The sequence below is a fragment of the Apis laboriosa genome, unplaced genomic scaffold (assembly GCF_014066325.1).
Source record: "Apis laboriosa isolate Shangri-la unplaced genomic scaffold, ASM1406632v1 scaffold23_cov150, whole genome shotgun sequence".
Taxonomy (NCBI): domain Eukaryota; kingdom Metazoa; phylum Arthropoda; class Insecta; order Hymenoptera; family Apidae; genus Apis; species Apis laboriosa.
Genome location: NW_025222452.1, coordinates 1,945,613 through 1,965,620, shown reverse-complemented (window position 1 = coordinate 1,965,620; position 20,008 = coordinate 1,945,613). Strand labels below are relative to the sequence as shown.

Genomic DNA, 20,008 nt, shown 5'->3' with positions numbered 1-20,008 from the left:
TCTTGAAGATTCGTATATTTCTATAAAGAAATAAATTTGTAATAATGAATCTTAATTAAAAAAACGTTATAACACATCAAAGTTACAATACTTTCAAAAAAATGATTGCCAACTAAAATAAAACACTATCCACGCTTTGATTTTTCTTATATTTATTCCATAATTTTCCTTAAAAATAATCTTAATATTAAAAAAAAAAAAAACAAAAACAAAACTATTTACGCCTCTGAAAAGATTAATTTAATATAATCATCACGTCTCGAAGAAACAACCACCGCGAGCATGATAAATGTTTCACTCGTGAAAGCGACACATCAACTTAATGAAACGACGTTAACGCGTTGTAACCTTTTAACTACCCACGGCGCTTCAACGAAATTAAACAAAATTGCACGACGCGACGCGAGTGACGGCGATAATAAAAACGCGGTAAATCGCGTGGACTTACCGCTCGTGCACGCTCCGTTCAAATCTAGGGCGAATCGTCGGAAGAAAGGAGTAGAGAAAGAGAGGGGGAGGGAGAGAGAGGCCACTCCGTAACGAAGCCCCCGTAAGAAAATCGGCGTGCCGATCTAGGATCGCGTGGACGCGCGCCATTTCCTCGCCTCGCATGCGATTTCATGGCTGCCACTATGACGAGATCTCGAGGGATCTCTTTGGGGGACTCGTGCAGGACGATTCGTGGACTCGGGGGGGGGGGAAACAGGTCAGGTTTAACGAACCGTCGAACGAGCCCCGAGCAAGGTAACGAGAGCTAATTGCCGACGTTTTCATCGTGTACACGATGCTCGAGCACTCGGGCTAAATAGATGCTCGTTATATTATAAGGATAAGCGATCGCGTATGCCGAATTCAAATCTTATCACTCGAACTACGAGTGAATTTCCCGTGTGCACGAACGTCATATGGAAATTTCACTTATTCTCGTCGATAATTGTTAGAAAAATTGTTAGAGATTATCGGGCCAAGGAAGTGATCGTGTTACGAATTGATCTTTTCGAAGGAAGGGGGCAAATTTGCGTGCGCGAAAAAATTACTTGAAAATTTAATTTTTGCTCGAGTATCGATTTTCAACTTTGACTATTTTATCGGTCGAAATTGTGAACAATTTTAGTTATTTTTTTTCAAAAGTTAATCTAACATAAATTCTCTTGCACTTGTTTTCTATCTTTATATGGGTTTGCTCCACCTTTTACTCTTGCTATCGGAAGAGGTATCCGCTTAGATATTTTCCTTAATTTACCACCACGACCGTGACAAAGCAGCCCCACTTACTTACGGTTTTAGAACGATAGAATAATCGACGCTTCGTATCGTAAGCCATAATGTTTTTCGCGGGTAAAATATTTTCCAGAAGAATGTTTGTTATCGACTCGTCCCCTATCTACGAGCTCCCTCTCCCTGGCTAGGAGCGCCGCACACTCGTTTGGCTTTACCGGTCTTTTATGAGCCACGTTGCGATAACGGGAAAGTATTACCGCGTGGGTGGCGCAACCTATTTCGTAGCCGCACGTGTGAACGGACAATGCATGACGTTCGATAGACGTCCCGGCTACGTAAATTCCTTTCGCCAGTAAGGAAACGATCTACCAACCCGGAAGATACGGTCCATATTGATTTTTTACGGTAAGGTGAAAAATTATTTGCCTCTTTCCCTTCTTTTTTTTTTTTTTCTTTTTCCTTTTTTTCCCTTCGACTTTCTCAAAGTCTTATATAAAAGTTTCCGCAAGTTTTTACCTCCTTCATTCCGATGGTTGCCGAATGCATCGAGCGAAGGAAATGATAATTAAACGGTAATTTTAATTTTTTTGATCGAGAAAAATGAAAACAATCGCTTTTTCCTATTTGGATTAATTGGAAAAGATAAGCGGTTACTTTCGACCGTAATCTGATGTTGGCCACGGCGTAATTGTGCCTCGGGAAATATTTTTGCAGAAATTAAAATTGACGGAGAAAGAATACGATAAAGTTTGTGCAAAAACAGATTTAAATCTGTTTCAACCTTATTAAACAAAGAGTGTAATTATAAAAAGCTTTTCCAAAGGGGAGAGAAATAGAAATATATCAACAAATGAATGTAATTTATGTACTGCGGTAAAAATTGCGTTCCCCGAGATTCATTCACGATAATAAAATGTTAAGAATAATAACGCACAATTTTAAAACTTTGTACATCGCCATCATTTCGTCCAATATTCGATTACGTTTCTCGAAACATTATAAAATATCTCCAATTAAAAATATATATACCCGATATATCGATCAATTAATTCATTATTCCCTTCTTTCGTTATATCGTGTTCCTTCAAAATACAACAGAAAAAACTTACAAGACGATATATTTCGATTCGAAATTTTCGTAGGCCCTGCCTTCCAACAAAGTGCCTCAATTAATTTCAATTTCGAGTCTCGAAAGATCGGCAAATTAGAAATCGTAAAATACTCGCCTCTGCCTCTTTAATTAAATCTCCAATTAAATGTCTTCCTCCCCCCCCCCTCGAATATGCCTCCCGCTCGACGATAATTACGAGCCCAAAACAATTGTTCTCAAAATTTAATCGAAAGGAACTTGGCGAGGGGACGAATCGCGGGAAAGGATGATCTCAAGATGGGGGAAGAACACAGAAACACATGGGGGAAGAGATTTCTTCTCGATCGAGGGAACGTGGAAAAGTTTGCCAACGGTCGAACCAACGAGGTGAAACTTTGATCGAGACGCACGATGATCGGATATCACTTGTCAGCTATCGATCGAATCGTAACGAATTAAATGGTTTCCGCGTCAAAACGAGTGAATGAAACGCGAAAGAGAAATTTCTGCGCGCGTTCCGATTTTCGACAACCGATTATAACCGATGCATTTAACTCGGTCGTAGAAATTACTTGAATTACCAATCGTCGTATACGAAGAGTTTACGTAACAGTTCTGATTCGACTCGTTATTTTTTTTTTTTTCTTTCAAAAATGTAAAGTTGGTTTTTTTTTAGATAGAAAAGAGCATCGACAAAAGATTTTGGAACAAATTTTGTACTTTGGTTGGAAATGCACTACGGTATTCACTGTGAGGACACAGGATAATGTTATTACTGTTCGTATTACTATAGAATTTTCACGAAATCTATGCTCGATAGCGAGGGGCTCTGTAAGAGCTATTCGAAGGGATTTATTACCCAAATAGAAGAAAAATTATACGGAAAGGATTCCCCCTTTGAAACCATCCTTTCAAAGCTATATAAATGTCCAATTGATATAGCGAGAGATATAGCACGCGTTTTCACGAAAGTAATAGCCAATTCTTTTCAAGTTTTATTACGAATATATATATATGTAATATTATATATATATATATATGTAATATTAATTATTACATTATATATAATATTAATTTTTATAAAAATACTTAATTCAATGAATTTTACGATTGTTACTTACCAGTGACGTAGAATTGTATTTCCAAAAGAATGCTCAGCAGGATCAGAAGCGCTCGCATGATGACAATTAATCTTGCAACATCGTTACTTCAGACGTTCATCGTGTTTGTACTGTAACAAAAATAAAAAAAAAAAAATAATCTCTCCTTCTTATCTCTGTTTCTTTCTCTCTTGTCGGATTAAGATGTCGATAACACTCGACCTTTTTCGTTTTCACAGGACGAATTAATTAATAAGAGATCGCGGAAAGGAACGATAAAAATAGAACGGTGTATCGTAAAAATATAGAAGAGAATTGGCGTTCCGTGATACAGCACGGTCTTCGTCCGTGATTTCATCTTTGTTATACGCAAGGAGGGCAATGCTCATATCCTCGTATAATCGATATGGATTCAAGTGGTGGGGTTGCGACCCTTAGTCTCTCTCCCTTCCCCCTCATTCAAGGCTTCAACCTTTCGCTCTAAGTGGCCCACCTTTGTCAAGCATCTTCGACACGGGGAAGAAAAAACGGGGAAATATACGACGAGAACTCGTCGACAAAAGATTCTCAAATATGGATTATGTAGCGGATATAGCGAAACATTTTTATTATTCATGAGTTTCGAAATGATGGGAAAAGGAATTAACAATTTAAATCGATCGTTTTTGGATTAATACTTAAGCATGGATTAACCCTTTTAATAACGCGATTCTGCAATTCAAATTTCTCGAATCGATAAGTAAATTCGTATAAAATAAAATAAAATATAAATATATATATAAATATATAGATTTATTGTAATAATAAATGAAGACAACGAGGATTAATAATTTGGAAAACGCGCGAGAATATAATCCGTAAAATAAATTTTGGAAATGGATCGACTTCTTGAAATTATTTACCGTCGTGTAAATGTATTATATTTAGAATTTTTTGATTTATAGTACGAAAGAAGTAATCTGTGATTATTTTTAAAAAATTATGTTTACGGGAAATATTATTTTTGGGGAGATTCGAAGATTCAACGTTTATCGAATGTAATTTGTAAAAATATTTCTGAATAGGGTCAATTTTGCTTTGACATCTGTTTAGTTACATCGACGATAAATTACTGTTCCTACAAAGAAGAAATCTGTAAAGATTTCATAAGTTTCCATTTGAGGAAAACTCGTGGTGCATCGTGTCCACGGATAGAAATGTCTACCGAAATTCAACATCGATTTATCACTGTCTCTTACAGAAATTCAAGCACGTTTGATCGTCGTTTTCATTTTTTGTTGGGCGAATACGATTGTACGTAAAAATAAATGTATTTATTTCGCGAATTTATCTCAATGGGACACGGAAAATAAAAATAGAAAATTCAGTTTTAGAAAGCGAATCGTAACCGAACCGAAATGTCGAAAGTTTACTGTTATACTGAAGGTTGAAATATTTTGCACGAACGTATATACGTATATAACTTTCTATTTTGGGTGGGGATATGTGACCCCCCACCTCTTATAACTTTAATACTAAGAATACAAATTTGAATTTCGTTGACTTAATCGAGATTATAAATCGCTGCGATTATTTTTTATCGAAATTATTATTTTAAACTCTTTTAACATTTCGCACTCGATTTTTATTTCTTTTTTTTTCTTTTTTTTTTTTTATAAATTTTACTACAAGAAAGCAAATTTAAATTTCGTTGATTTAATCGAGATAATAAATTACTAAATAATTATGTACATTTTTAAACTAATTGCTGCGATTATTTTCTATTAAAATTATTATTTTAAACTCTTTTAACATTTCGCATTCGATTTCCATTTCTTCTTCTTTTTCCTTTTTTTTTTTTAAATTTTATTACAAGCAAGCAAATTTAAATTTCGTTGATTTAATCGAGATTATAAACTTTTAAATAATTATGTACATTTTTAAACTAATCGCTGCAATTATTTTCCATCGAAATTATTATAATAGAAACTTTTTTAACATTTCATTTGATTTCCATTTTTTCTTCTTCTTTTTCTTCTTTTTTAAAATTTTATTACAAGCAAACAAATTTGAATTTCGTTTATTTAATCGAGATTATAAACTTTTAAATAATTATGTACATTTCTAACTAATCGCTGCAATTGTTTTTCATTAAATAAATTATTACAATAGAAACTTATTATAATAGAAATTATTATAATAGAAACTTTTTTAACATTTCATTCGATTTCTATTTTTTCTTCTTCTTTTTTTTTTTTTTTAAAATTTTATCACAAGCAAGCAAATTTTGATTATTTTCCATCAAAATTATTATTTTAAATTTTTTTAACATTTCGCATTCGATTTCCATTTCTTCTTCTTTTTTCTTTTTTTTTTTAAATTTTATTACAAGCAAGCAAATTTTGATTATTTTCCATCAAAATTATTATTTTAAATTCTTTTAACATTTCGCATTCGATTTCCATTTCTTCTTCTTTTTTCTTTTTTTTTTAAATTTTATTACAAGCAAGCAAATTTAAATTTTGTTGATTTAATCGAGATTATAAACTTTTAAATATTTTTAAACTAATCGCTGCGATTATTTTCCGTCGAAATTATTGTAATAGAAACTCTATTAACATTTTATTTCTCGCATTCGATTTTTCTTTCTTTTTTTTTTTTTTTTTTTTAAATTTCATTAGCAATCGAATAAAAACATTACGAATGGCGAATCAAAAATTAAAGGACGAAACACCAATATCAATTATCCCATTTTCAATAACATCCAATCACCATTTTTACGCCCTGAATTTCTAACAAACGAGCAGATCTGTCGAATTGGTGCCCGAGTTTTTCCGCGTACACGTAGCAATCGTAGGACAATATTCGATAACTCAAACGAGGCGAGGGAGGAGGAAATAGGATGGAAGGGGATATATCCGAAATATCGCTTGTTTATCAGCATTTTGCATCATCGTTGCAATCCTCCCTTCCACCCCCGAAACATTCCGCGTTTCAATTCATTCCCGTGTTTACCCCACACTTAACAATTCAAACAACCTGTCCATTCGGCCAACTCTGCCCAACTTTTGAACACGCCGCGTCATTATTTCTCGCCTCCGCGCCGCCTTTCCTGCGCCTCCCCATCCCCGATTATTATCGCCCGCTATCGCGTAATAAACTTCAACAATGCGGGTCTAGACGCCTCCTCGACGTGACGATTCTCGAAACATTTTCGTTCTCGTTCCCTTCCCCCCTCCCCTGCTTTTTCAACCAGGTCGCGATTCCCTGTCCTCTCCCTTTCTCTCTCTCTCTCTCGAAAGAGAGAGATTTCGTCTACTGAAAATTAAAAGATAAAAGATTTTTCTTTCCCGCGTTTAATTTCGTGCCCTTCGTTCCGCGAATCAGAACGTCGAAATGTCTATTTGTTCCCACGAGAGAATTTTTTTTATTCGAAAGGGATAAAAGAAGGCATAATTTGTTTCGAGTATTTTCGCGTTTGAAGACGATAAAAGACGATATTTGTTTTCGAATGAATTTTCACCAGACCATTCTCTGTCTTCTTCGTCTTTCCATTTGTAACAATAATTTCCATAGGGATATACGCGCTCGTCGACGCGTTTATTAATCCCTTTCGCGAAACACTTCGTATATACGTTACACGAATCATTTAATCCCTTCAAAATTTAATCCCTTTCGTCGAATTTACCCGTGATCAAAGCAATCATCATCATTAAATACACATTCAAATCTGTCGACACTTTTTAAATTCTAAAACGCTCAATAAAAGCGCCTGTCGAATTTACCCGTGATCAAAGCAATCATCATCATTAAATATACATTCAAATCTGTCTAAATTCTAAAACGCTCAATAAAATAAAATCGCCTTCCTTTACGCCTACCAGATCTCTCTAAAAAAGAAAAAAGAAAAAAGAAAAAGAAAAAAGAAAAAGAAAGCAGAGGAAAAATAGTATCACCCTCATATCTCGCTCCTCGATCCTTAGAAAGCGGGTAGTTAAACCTTCCTCGATAAAGGTCTCGCCTAAAATACGCGCATCTTCCGATCCGGAAACTATCTCTTTCTCCCTTCGTTCCACGTACGTAGTAAGCAACGTGCGCACGTACCATCATTCATTACCCCTCAACTGATTTAAATGATAGATATTCGCGCCGGTATAACGCATCATACCCCCTCCCCAGGAAACAAAGAGCGTATCCTGGGATAGCATGATCGAGCGGGTGCGCAACCGCGGACTGTAATTTAGCTCTCGTGTAAAATTCACTCTGCACAGAGACAGAGACAGACAGAGAGAGAGAAAGAGCGAGAGAGAGAGAGAGAGAGAGACGGTGTATACGTGGCGTAATGTATGCATGCAATTGGCAAACTGAACGGCCGTATGTGTGTAGATTGCGAGGTGTGTAGAGGATGGGACTGAAAGGACCGAAGGGCCCGTGGTAACGATCTCAGTTGTACGGTTTCGTGCTGATAACTGGAACGCTTCTCTTCCCTCCCTCCCTCTCCCTCTCTCCCTCTCTCTCTCCGCGCGTATTTACATACTGATATGAACATCGCGGCAAAAGTTTGTGTAATCAGCTCGTCGTTGAAGAGATACACGCAGGATGGTGTATATACCCCGGAGGCAGGGAGGGATCGTCATCGTCGTCGTCGAGAGTTTAAATTATACGCAGGGTAGACGCAAAGTATGCGAAAAGGAGGGAGTAGGAAGGAAGGAAGTTGAAAACGATAACGAATGGGTGTGGCGCGTAAGGGGGATGCGGTGTAAAGACATTAAGCCGATTTCCAGGTTAAACACGAGTACAACCGGCTCCTCCCCCTACCCCGCCCGCCTTAAATGCGCGCATCTTTCGCGGTTCTCCAGCCGCGGATTAATGCTGCCTTTCATTTCCCTGAATAATTTAAATGGACCGTGCGTTTATGCATGAAACCGTGTTGAAACGGAGAAACTTGGGAAACGCGAAAATAAGGTTAAAGATATTGTGAGAATGCGGGAAAGGGATTTTCTCTTCTTTTTTTCTTTAAGTTGACGAGGGACGAGTTTTTAAGCTTCTTTTTTTTTGCTTTCTTTCTTTTGCCGCGCGAATGCAACGCGTATTATATTATTCGAGAGCGTAATAATTGAAAGGAATTTTTGTTTTTTTTTTTTTGGAATGTCTCGTATCAAATTTGAAAACTGCTCGTTCGTAATTGCTCGAGCGTACCTCGAATCTCACCCCCCCCTCCCCGCCACTTATCGCCTGCAAATGAAACAAGTTCTCGTTCGGGGAGACGAGCAGAGCCTAACCTCGGGCATTACGAACTTTCCAGCTGAGAGCGGGGGGGGAGAGAATTCTCGTTTCAACGGCTGCGCTCGTGAGAGAGCTCGTGAGAGGAGAAATATGAAAACTTGTATGTTAATGGTCGCTCGACTACGATTGCGAAATTCTTTTCATCTTTGTCATGATCACGCGGTGAAGAGAAAAATAGGGTGTATGTGCTTTTATACGCCGCAACAGTTAGCAGGGGAGACACGAATGAAAAATTTTTCGAAACATTTGGAAAAACATTCGTGGGGAAGAAGAGATTAAACACTTTGAAAATTCGCTCGGAGGAGACCGTTGAAAATGCTTCTTTTCCCTCTTCGTTCATCTCGTTCTGGGTTGGAAAAATATGAGGGTTCAAAGTTTGCACAGTGCTTAAGACGATGCATTTTTCTCTCCTCTCCCTCGAAATGCGTGCTACATTCTTTTAGAAACCGCATTTGATATTTACGTGAAGTTGGGATAAGTTAGGTTAGGTCAATTGCGTTGTGGGATGATTGGAGGGATAAATCAGTGAGACGAACAAGAGGGAAGATAATAAACGATCAAAAATTATCCTTTTCTTTACACAAAAGTGATATCTCAAGAACCGGAAGTCCTATCAAGATAAATAAAATTCTGTGCTTCCAATGATCATTTGTTCGTTGAAGGGAAATCATTTTTTCGAAATTAGGTTTAAAGTTTTCTTAAATTTCATAGAATTTAACGTTTTGAGATAAATTATGTGATAGATTAATTAAATTGATTTAAAAATCGATTTCTCGTAAGTTATTACATCCCGTATAGATCACTACAAGCTCTTTCAAAAAATTGAATCGGAATATCATTCAAATTAACGAATGCAATAAGCTTACAATTCATCCGCTTGAAAAATTTAATAATTTACAAGAGATATCGTGAACGCGTTTTATTTATTAAAAAAAAAAAAAAAAGAAAAAAGTGATTAAAAGTGTAAAGTGTTTTAACCGAAATTTATATCCACGGTGGTTTGATCAAATCCAAATCCTCTACAGATTTATTTTGATCTTTGCTTTTCGAGCGATGAACGATGAATGTAAGCAGATTAACGAATGATACACCGATATTTAAAATTGCAATATTTGTTAAATATTTGAAGATAGAATCGAATCTTTCTTTATCAAAAATTGAATATCGATAAACTCGTGTAACGTGACGTATTTTAATATTTTAAAATAGAGGAGAGAAGAATGATTCAGCTTGTATCGCGTTTGTTTAAAAGAAGAAGGTGTGAGGAAAATAAATGCTAGAGAGAGCTGGAATCCTTGGTAAAGCTCCGATCTACTTTTTCCTTCCTCTCTTTCTTTCTTTCTTGCATGTATTTGCGTTGTAAACGCGTAAACGCCAAAGTACCTAATACATAGTAATAGAACGTTGCTGACTCAACGTCCGTCATTGACCAGCTCGCGCGTTTAAAACCCCTTGAAAGTGGTTGAGAACGAGCGAGAGATTTGCAAATGTGCAAGCGAGGCATAAGCGGCGAATAAATTAACCAAAAATTAAGCGAGGAGTATTTGAGACGAGGATATATCTCGAATGCCGGTTTTCCGAAGATAAATGAAACTAAACTTTTCCATGATCGTTCTCTAGATTATTTTTAACTCGCGTATTTTTAACGCTGTGTAAAGCGTTATTTTTCTTAAAAGTCGGGGAACAATCGCAATAATAAATTTTTCTTTGTAAAGCGAATATTTCTACTATTCGTCGAAATAAATAAATAAAGAGAGGAGTTAAAAAGTTAAAATGGAAAATTTCATCTTTCGAACAAATATATATTTTATGGGAGAAAATATATAAAAAAAAAATATATATATATATATAAAACTCAATAATACAAGTAATATAAAGTTGTACAAATTTTAATTCAAGGATTGTTGTATTCGTAGAAAAGAGTTTCGTAGCAAAACACTTACTTTCACGTTACATCTATATTTTCAATCTTATATTCCTTTTACAAAAGCGACGCTTTTTAAAGACGATTAAAATTCTACTACCTCTACGATTTGAATTATAAACCAGTTTCTTCTGTTTGCGGGATCGACGCAAGTAGCGATATTTGAGTAAAAAAAAATAAAAGTAAGTATTTTATACGTTTCATCGTATCTCGCATCGTAAATGCAAAGCTACAACCACACAATATTTTACATCGTGTTTCCGTTTGAAAACTTATTGCTTATGCATGTGATTCATGTTTGACAGAGGATCAAAACGTAATCATGAATAAAACTTCCCGCCAATTCCCGTATCAGGTTCACGAATCGCTAATTCCTCCATTCCGCATCGGGGAAAATCATATCTTTCTTCGTTATCGTTGGCATCGATCGACCGATCTACCGATTAATCTGTTGAAACCTTTGGAACGAACGTCATCGGTTAGGCGGGATTACCTTAATCTCTTGTCCACCCCGTTGTGGGCAGAGATCGGTACAGTTTTTGTGCGGTTTCCACGCATTGACAACGCGCCATAGTTAGCCATAGTTAATTTTCCCTCCCGCATCCGTAACCCTAGTTTCCTACGAAAACTTGAGAATTTCAAGCATTTCTCGATCCTTTCTGGATTTGGACAGGAAGAATATCGAACGATTTTCGATTTCTTTGGCTATCTCTAAGTTATATTGGATGTTATATCCAAGTGTTATAAATTCAAAAATTAATCCGTACGAAGTGCAAGACGATCGAAATATTTCGAAATATTTGTTGAACGTTTTGCAATAATTTTAAATATATCCGCGAATCGAACGGGAGTAAGTTTTAAATAATTTTAAAGGGCGAATTCGTAAATTATTTTCGAAGGATTCACGGAAGATGATCCCCTGCGAATCTTTAAATGAATTTCTAGAGATTCTAGAAAAAGCGCTTGAAGCTTTTCAACCTTTCTATCCGTAACACCTATCTCCTATTTCTTTTCTCTTCATTTTCATTTCACGATAAAAAAAATAAATGAACGATGAACAAGGATTAGGATTGAAACGTAAACGCGTTTTACAAAACGTTTCACCCGTGTCTCGCGAACTAATTAAATTTTGTAAGAGTTTCCTGTATTCGTTGAAAAACGTTGGCTTGGCTCCGCTGTTGCAAGTGGTGGAAATGCACGCGTTAAATTCTCGTTAGGAACACTCATACCGGGTGTATTTACAACTCGGGAGAAGGTAACAAATTTTTAATAAAACCTCCCCCCGGACCCGAAATTTCCATTAAACCATGTTACTTTTGACTTTGCACGCGTCCCTGCACTCAAATTCAACGTTTTTTTTCGTTGAATTTGGCATTACGTATCACGTTTCCTTTACGTAACCGTGCAAACACGAACAACGCAAAATGCTAATTTTCAGAGAAAATTGCCATTCTTACTTGGAAGCTGCAATGCAACCAGTTTCCCGTCCTTTCGTTTCCATACCCTTATTTTCTTCTGGAAAATTTTTCTCGGAAAACAAGATTGTTTAAAGGTATCGTGAAACGGTTAAATGAATATAAATGAATGTAAAGGTTAAAAAAAAAAAGAAAGGAAAAAAGGAAACGTATCGTCTGTGCATAATTTTAATCTATTTCCCTCCCTGAAAAAAAAAAAATTAATATCGTTTGTTCGATGCACTGCATAAGTTGCGATGAATATTCCGGAAGAAGCTTCATCATGCTCATCGAGAAATAATAAATTCACAAAAAACATGCGTGCAATCGATAAAAATATTAAAAAATAAATAGTGGACTAAACATTTAAACGTTTGAAAAAGGGCGCGTGAAAAATGATTATAAAGGAATATTTTCCATATTTAAGGAAGGTGGAAGCACCACCTCTTTTGTCCGAGTCATCCTCTATAAATAAATCATAAAATAAATCATCAATGTTGCGTTTTAAATAAGATATATTATTTAAATATTATTTCAAAATAAGATATATTATATCTTTATTGTTATTTCTTAAATATATTATATTTGGAAATATCATTGCTTCGTCGACAATCATTAAATTTATTTATTTCTAAAACGCAACGCAACGAAACGATCCCCGCAATGGAAAAAATTAAATTCGAAAATTGTCTTGTTCGTTTTAAGCCGGACGATTAAACGATTAGTCAGTCGCAATAAAGTAAAAGAGTGCGTTATCTCCGTGGAAAATTTTCTGGAAACGGCAATCGCACCGTCTATCTCTCTTAATCGAAATAGAACGCGGAGGAGTGTGGATCGAGCGATTAACCCTAGCTCTAAGGTACGTGGCCGCCATGATTAATCACGGGAAAAGTTTATCGATTGTAAGGGAAGGAAGAAGTGAAACAAGCGGTGGGGGAGGGGGGGGGGAGGGGGAGGCTATTAATCTCCAGTTGATGAACTCACGGTTGATTTTCCGCGACTTTAGAATTGGACAACTTCTCGTCCGATTCGTCTTCCCTCGATTCGTCCCCCTCCACGTAATTAAGAGGAAGGGTCCTCCGTTGAAAACAAAACGCGCCGAATCGAAGGCAAAAACTTTCCCAACAACTATCGCCTTCCTTTCTTTCCCGTATTTGTTCCTCCTCTCGATCTCCTTTCTTATTTAATTTATTATATCTCACGAGAAATAATTTCTCTTCGCCAAAATTAGATTGGCGATCGATTCGAGCGCAAAAAAGTTGCAAGTCGAATTTCGAAAATTTAAAATAGAAACGATTATCTTTCGATAATCGATGAGTCGACAAAAGTGGAAAATATGAATAATAACGGGAAGGATATCGGGCAAAAAATAAAAATAAAATATCTTCGATAAGTAAATGGGTTAATCGTTTTCGTCAAATAACGTAATTATTAATAAAATATAAATAAGAGTCTCGTGTTTCCCATCCTCCTCTGTCGTTAAGTCACCCGCTATGATGACAATTATTTAAAATCTATTTCATTTCGCGTGCGAATCAGAAAATGCGATTAGAAGATAAATAATAACGGATATTATTACGACGAAGGGAATCCGCGTATTAACCCAGAAAGTCAGTCAACGGGTCACAACGGCGAAATTGAAACGATCGTAACTCCACAAGGGAAGCAATTTCTCCACAATCGTCCATTTCACTCTAGACACCAGCCGTGCTGTTGTGGCCACGAGCGCCACGCTACATTGCCTCCCTCTACATCTCGACAAACTACCGAAAGAATTTCTCCTTCATCCTCCAACCTATACCATAAACGATCAATCGTTTCCTTTTTTCCCCCCAATTCTCTCCTCTGCTATGTATAAAAGATTATATAAAAGTCATCGTTACGAATATACAAGATTATCGAGAAATTTGTTTTCGCAACGGAAATATGATATTCGAACTAAAAACGTACGAACTCTGAACAATCGTTACAAGAAAGATAAAGAAAATTAAGTCAAAGGATAAATTATGAAGAGAAGAAGCTTTTTCAAAATATCGTTGATTCGTTCGTATTTGTTCAGATCAGAAGTCGATTAAACTTGAGCTCTTAAGAATATAATAGGTTAGAATGAAAGAATATAGGTTATATAGGTTAGGTTTCTGGATATACGGAATGCTTATCTTTAACATTTATAATCTTTCTTTGACTTACTTTTTTCGCGAAAAGAATAAAGTAATTTGTCTCTCGTTAATCTTTTTCGAATATCTCGCAAAAAAAAAAAAAAAAAAATTAATAATCCAGAGGAGAGAAAAAAGAGAAGTGGAGAGATAAAGGGAGACAAATTTGTTTCCGTTAATATCTTTCTCGAACATCTTGTACCGAAATTAATAACCCGAAAGAAAAGCGAGAAAAAGGAAGGAAGAGATAAAGGTAGTGAAAACTTTAGCGTGCAAAGTAAACGAGTAAATATTCCCCATAGATTTAGAAGAAAATATATAAACATCGAGAAATAGCTCCATCGACACCAACCGGAGTTTCCTTAAATCTCCGCTTATATAGATTAGATAAATTTTCAAAGAAAATTTCGTGCACGGATTTCGCAAGATTCTTCGAGAAATTTGTTAGAAATTACTTTTTTTTCTATTTTTATTTTCTTTATTGAGATATTCTACTCTACAAACGCATTACCCTACTTTCGAAGTTTAAGTAAAATTTAATGTCAGAACTCGAGATCGAGTCGAGAACAGAAATTGTTTCGCATGCAAATGTTTCCAGTTGGAATTAGACTGCGTTCAGAATAACCACAGACATATTTACTTTATTTAAATAAACACCCAAAAAAGAAACTCGTTAATCATCTTGAAGGATCGCTTAAGGATCGGGAACAAAGATTTTGTGATCTCTCGATCTTAAAGCCAGAGATATAAACTAATACAAATGATTAAAGAATCTGCTTGAAGTATCGCGAGTTAAAATTAATTTGACGAGATATAATTTCGCGTGAGAGAGACAATTTACCGGATAGAGATTCAAAAGATTTCGAAAACAACTTATTAATGCAACCCATAAAACAACACACAAACACAAAATCAAATTACTCCAAGAAACTTTCGTTACCTTCATATTCCTCGATGTTTCACTTTTCGTTCAAACTTCCAATCGTTGAATCGAAGTAAAGAAAAGATTCGTACGAATGAATTATGAAGCAAAACGTTTCAAATGTTTTTATTCGAGTTACAAAAAATATTATTATTGAAAATTGAGTTTTTCGACAACAATAACTTTTTCATAATATAACATCGCATTTGAGAAAAAATGTTTACATTCCAATTAGGAAAAATTTTCTTGAAGAAATATTATTGAAAATTGAGAATTAAAAAGCTGCGATTCTCTCGTCGTTTTTCGACAACAACAACCGATAACGTTTTCATAATACAACATCGTATTTAAGAAAAAGAAAAAATTTTACATCGCGATTAAGAAAAATTTTACATCTTAAAAAAATTATATCTTAAAAAAATTTTACAACTTTAAAAAAAAAAAAATGAGCGAAGAAATTGTTTTGCACCAGGCGGAGCAACGAATTTTCCCGGACAAGAAACAATTTTTAGGAACGACCAGCAAATCAAATACCCAATCACTTTATTCGATTTGAATCGGGACACGTTTCTCTCGCGAATCGTTAATGGGAATAATCCAGGAGACTGGGCGCGCTCGTTCACGTATAAAACGGAAAAACTAACACCGCTAAAATCGTGCAAGACTGACAAATAAATTGAGACCGATACACGGGACGCGATTAATGAGTCAAGATTATTCCGCCAAACGATGTTTGCGAAACGGATATCACGTTTATCTTTTTTTTTTTTTTTTTTTTTTCTCATCGAGCACGTTTTACCCTTCTTCCATCACGATCCTATTAATTTATCGAAGCAAGGGACGATCATTAGCAGTATTACGTCTGCAACAACTCTTGTAGTTATTTTGGGATTATCGTACTCGTATTTACTCTACCTAATACCTAAAAGAATGCTAGGACAACCAATTACGAAAAAATCTCCATATTTAAAACGATTCTTTTACCAACTGGTAATGTCGTTTTATTTAATACACATATGACGGGATAAACTTTGCTTTAAACGAGCCCCAATCTTCTCTATGTTCTCTATATCCGCGCCCAGTTGGAAATTATTCGCAAAACGATTCAATTTACAAGTTACGAATTGCTTTATCCGAATTTTTCACAAAAATGTTTCTACCATGTTATTTATCAAAATGATCTTTATCAATTCGTAATATTTAAAATGTTTACAGACATTTTATTCGTTGATGTTAAAATACTCTTCGTACATTTATTTGGACGAGCAAATTACTCAAACACGATTCTATTCGAGTCAAAAATATTTTAAACACGATTACATTTATCCGAATTTTTTTTACAAAGTTTTAGTCAATAGCTAACGAGCTCTATTACACTCGATTATGAGAAAATATATTTATTAATTCGTAACATTTAAAATGTTCGCACATATTTCGTTCGACACTAAGAAAAATACTCTTCGTGCATTTATTTGGACGAGCAAATTATTCAAAAACGATTCGATTCGAGAGAAATATTTTGAACACGAAACACGATTAGATTTTTTTTTTCTGGGTCGATAGCTAACGAACTCGATTACACACGTGCATAAATCGTAGAGAAAACACTCCATAATGGATGATGGAATCTCAAAGAAGGTAATTTAATTTTCATCGCGTCCAAAACGTATCCCTCTCCCTCTCCACCCTCCCTTCCGTATAAAGGCCGAAATCCAAAGGTTGGGAGAGGAACTGTTGCGTCCCAAACAGTTGCCCACCACCAGTCGAGTTAAATCCACCGACGGATTCGCTTTGAGAACGACGTTCAACCGTTGAAAATAAGTAAATTTCTCGAATAACGTTTAACCGTTATCTACGTTGGCTCTCCGTCTCCAAGGGGCAAATTAACCGTAGTCACGCTTAGTATTACCCCAAGGTTGGGGGGGGGGAGGAGGGGGTTGCGTTTTAATAAGGTGAACGCGGATTAAATTTTACCCCCGATGAGTTTACACGAGGGCACCGATGTACGCGGCGACCTAATGAAATTCATCCTGGAGCAAATTCCGCTCGTGGATGACCTCGTAAAATTGTTGCCATCAGATACGACTTTGCGCGTAAAGTCGAACGACACCTGAAGAACTCCCTCCTCCATTGAGACTTTTACATTTGCATGCCATTAAAGATTTAAAGAGCTTCCCCTTATCTTGTTGTAGAGTGGTTATCTTGTAAACGAACGGTACGAGAGTTTTAATGGAAAGATCGATTTTAATTCGATTCGATTTCTAATATGAAGGATTGAAAGATTCGATGGAGGAGGGGGATTTAATCGAGAATATTCGTTCGTTGATCGATAACCTAATCCTCGGGGATTAAAAATAATAACCGAGAGATCGAAAACGATTTGTGATATGGTATTAATCGTTGATAAATATTCGAGTAATTTGGTATTTGGTTTATTCAACGGGTTAAATATTTGTAATTTAGATACGTGACAAAGATAAATAATTAGAGATAAATACAGAATTGTGTAAATTTTGAATCGGGGATTCTGGATATGATTAATAACATTAATAATATAATATTGACGCATTCATTTCGATCCAATGAGAAATATTGAAATGAACTTTCTGATTACGATACCGCGATATTTGTCTATTTATGAGCGAAAAGATACTTAAGATACGAATAATATATTACCCAAATAAACAATAAACCTCTCGTTGATAAAATTCAATCGAAATATACCAACGCTGCCAATCTTATCCCGAATATTAAGATTAACGATTTAAATTCTTCAAATGTTGGAAAACCAGATCATAAACCAAATTCGATTCGTGTCCGTTCGAGTATTTGGCAACATACACTCACGATCTCAATCAAAATTTGTATACTCCCGTTCACGTGGAATATATTTTTCAATATATCCTTACCAAAAAATTGTGAAAAAAAAAAAAAAAAACATTCATCAATCATAAAATTAATATCCTACCGAAGATTTACGTGATTTCTCGCGAAAATTAATCTCCAACTCGTACATTTTTGCAACTTTCTATCCGCAAGAAAATTTATTTGCCTTCTCCAGGATCGACTTCCTCCGATCTTTCACTCTCTCTCTCTCTCTCTCTGGAATAATCACTTCTCTACCTCCATCGTCACTGTGCACACACACAATGCGTGATCGGGATCATCGTGATACGAGAGGCTTCGAGATCGATCAGATTCGCGACATGGGGATGGAATCGCTCACGAAAGCTTGACGAAGCAAGCGTCTCGTAAAAAATTGGCGGCGAAACCCCAGGCTAATTTCTTCGGCGGGCAAGCGTGAGCCAAGTGGAGGAGAAAGAAAAAACGTAACGAACCGTGGCCGTTTTTCCGTGTTACGCGGCTCCATTGGGCCGGCCTAATTCCTCGCCGGCTCGTTATGAGCCGCAGAACCGCGCGCGCACTTGTTACCCACGGCAAATTTACATTTCAAAACCGGGGGGCTCGAGAGCCGAGTAAATGCACGTCGAAATTGACGTTGCACCGGCCCTCGATCGAACCCTCCCCCTCCTCTCCTCCTCCATCTCTCCTCTCTTCTCCCCGCGTGAAAAACGGAAATTATTGCCGGCCCACCATCGCCCACTTATTTTTTCTTTTTTTTTTTTTTTTCTTTTATCCACCAACTCGTGGATAGAGAACCTGCAATTTATTGCATCTTTCCTCCTTCCCCCATTTCATTCCAATATTCGCTCATACTTTTCGCTATATATATATATATATATATATATATATATATATATATATATAATTCGAGTAATTCGAGGATATATTTGAAAGATGTATAAAAAGTGTGTAGTATCGTTGAATCGTAAATCTATGGTTCAAACGAAGATAATGAACTCGTAACAATGGTATACACGTTTGATATCTTTTGTGGTATCTTTTTTTAAAAAAAAAAAGAACAGCAAAAGAAAAGAAAAGAATGGAAGCGGTTAATCCGTTGAAAGATCCGTGTCACGGGGAGAGTGTTACGAACTCGGCAACCATTTACAAACGGATGAAATCGGGCGATATCGGAGCTATAAAACACGACCAGACTTCTGAACAAAGTTTCGCAACAAGATTTCCAATAATAATAATAGCATTGAAGCGTTTTTATATTCGTATATCATCGAGAACATCGAAACATCGAATTTCGCCTATTCCTACTTAGAACTTTCCCTTCCGCGTCCATCTTTCATCTTTTATCTCGTCTCGTAAATACTAAGTAGTCGTCGGATCAAAAGTAAGTTGGATCAACTTTGATGAATGAGATCCATCCTATGAGCATATATATGTATATATATGTATATATATATATATCGATAATTCAATGAACATACGGGGTTCAATAGCTCGCGCTATTACGGTGGTTCTGTTCTCTGGATAGGAGGAATAAATCATGTCCACCTGCCGACTTTATCGCCTTGGCGAAGGCCGGCCAGGTAGTTAATCGACCGATCGCCACCGGAACCAGAATGGAGATCCTCGCGACGGAACACGTACCGACGCTGCGCGACGCGACGTCTGGATAGGAGGTGTACACACACACACACATACATACCCCGTGAATGTACAAGGACCGATGAAAGGCCTAACGTGTTTTATTGCTCGGCTGATACGCGAATATGAAGGGGGAGGAGGGAGGAGGGGGCGAGCTATCGGCAAACGTGCACAATAGGCCACTCCTATACGGTTATTAATCACCGTTTCCCTCGTCAATGCTCTACTCTCCCTCCCAATGGGGTCGAAACGGTGCGCAGACGTGCGGCCAACTCGCACCACGAATCTGTGTACCGGATATGCATCTTTACAAGATTTTTTTTTTGGAACAGTGTTCCTCGGTCTTTGTTTTTCTTTTTTCTTTTTTTTTTTT

At 36.3% G+C, this 20,008-nt stretch overlaps 1 protein-coding gene across 4 annotated transcripts in view; it reads right to left on the bottom strand.

Annotated features, from left to right (window-relative positions):
* LOC122713183 (zwei Ig domain protein zig-8-like) overlaps positions 1-20,008 on the bottom strand; it is a 281,302-nt gene that overhangs the window by 17,612 nt on the left and 243,682 nt on the right. For all 4 annotated transcript variants that reach the window (XM_043933394.1, XM_043933393.1, XM_043933395.1 and 1 more), the window contains one exon: positions 3,433-3,542. In XM_043933394.1, the coding sequence (XP_043789329.1) occupies positions 3,433-3,490 (58 nt within the window). In that variant the 5' untranslated portion in view covers positions 3,491-3,542. The remainder of the gene's footprint in view (positions 1-3,432; positions 3,543-20,008) is intronic.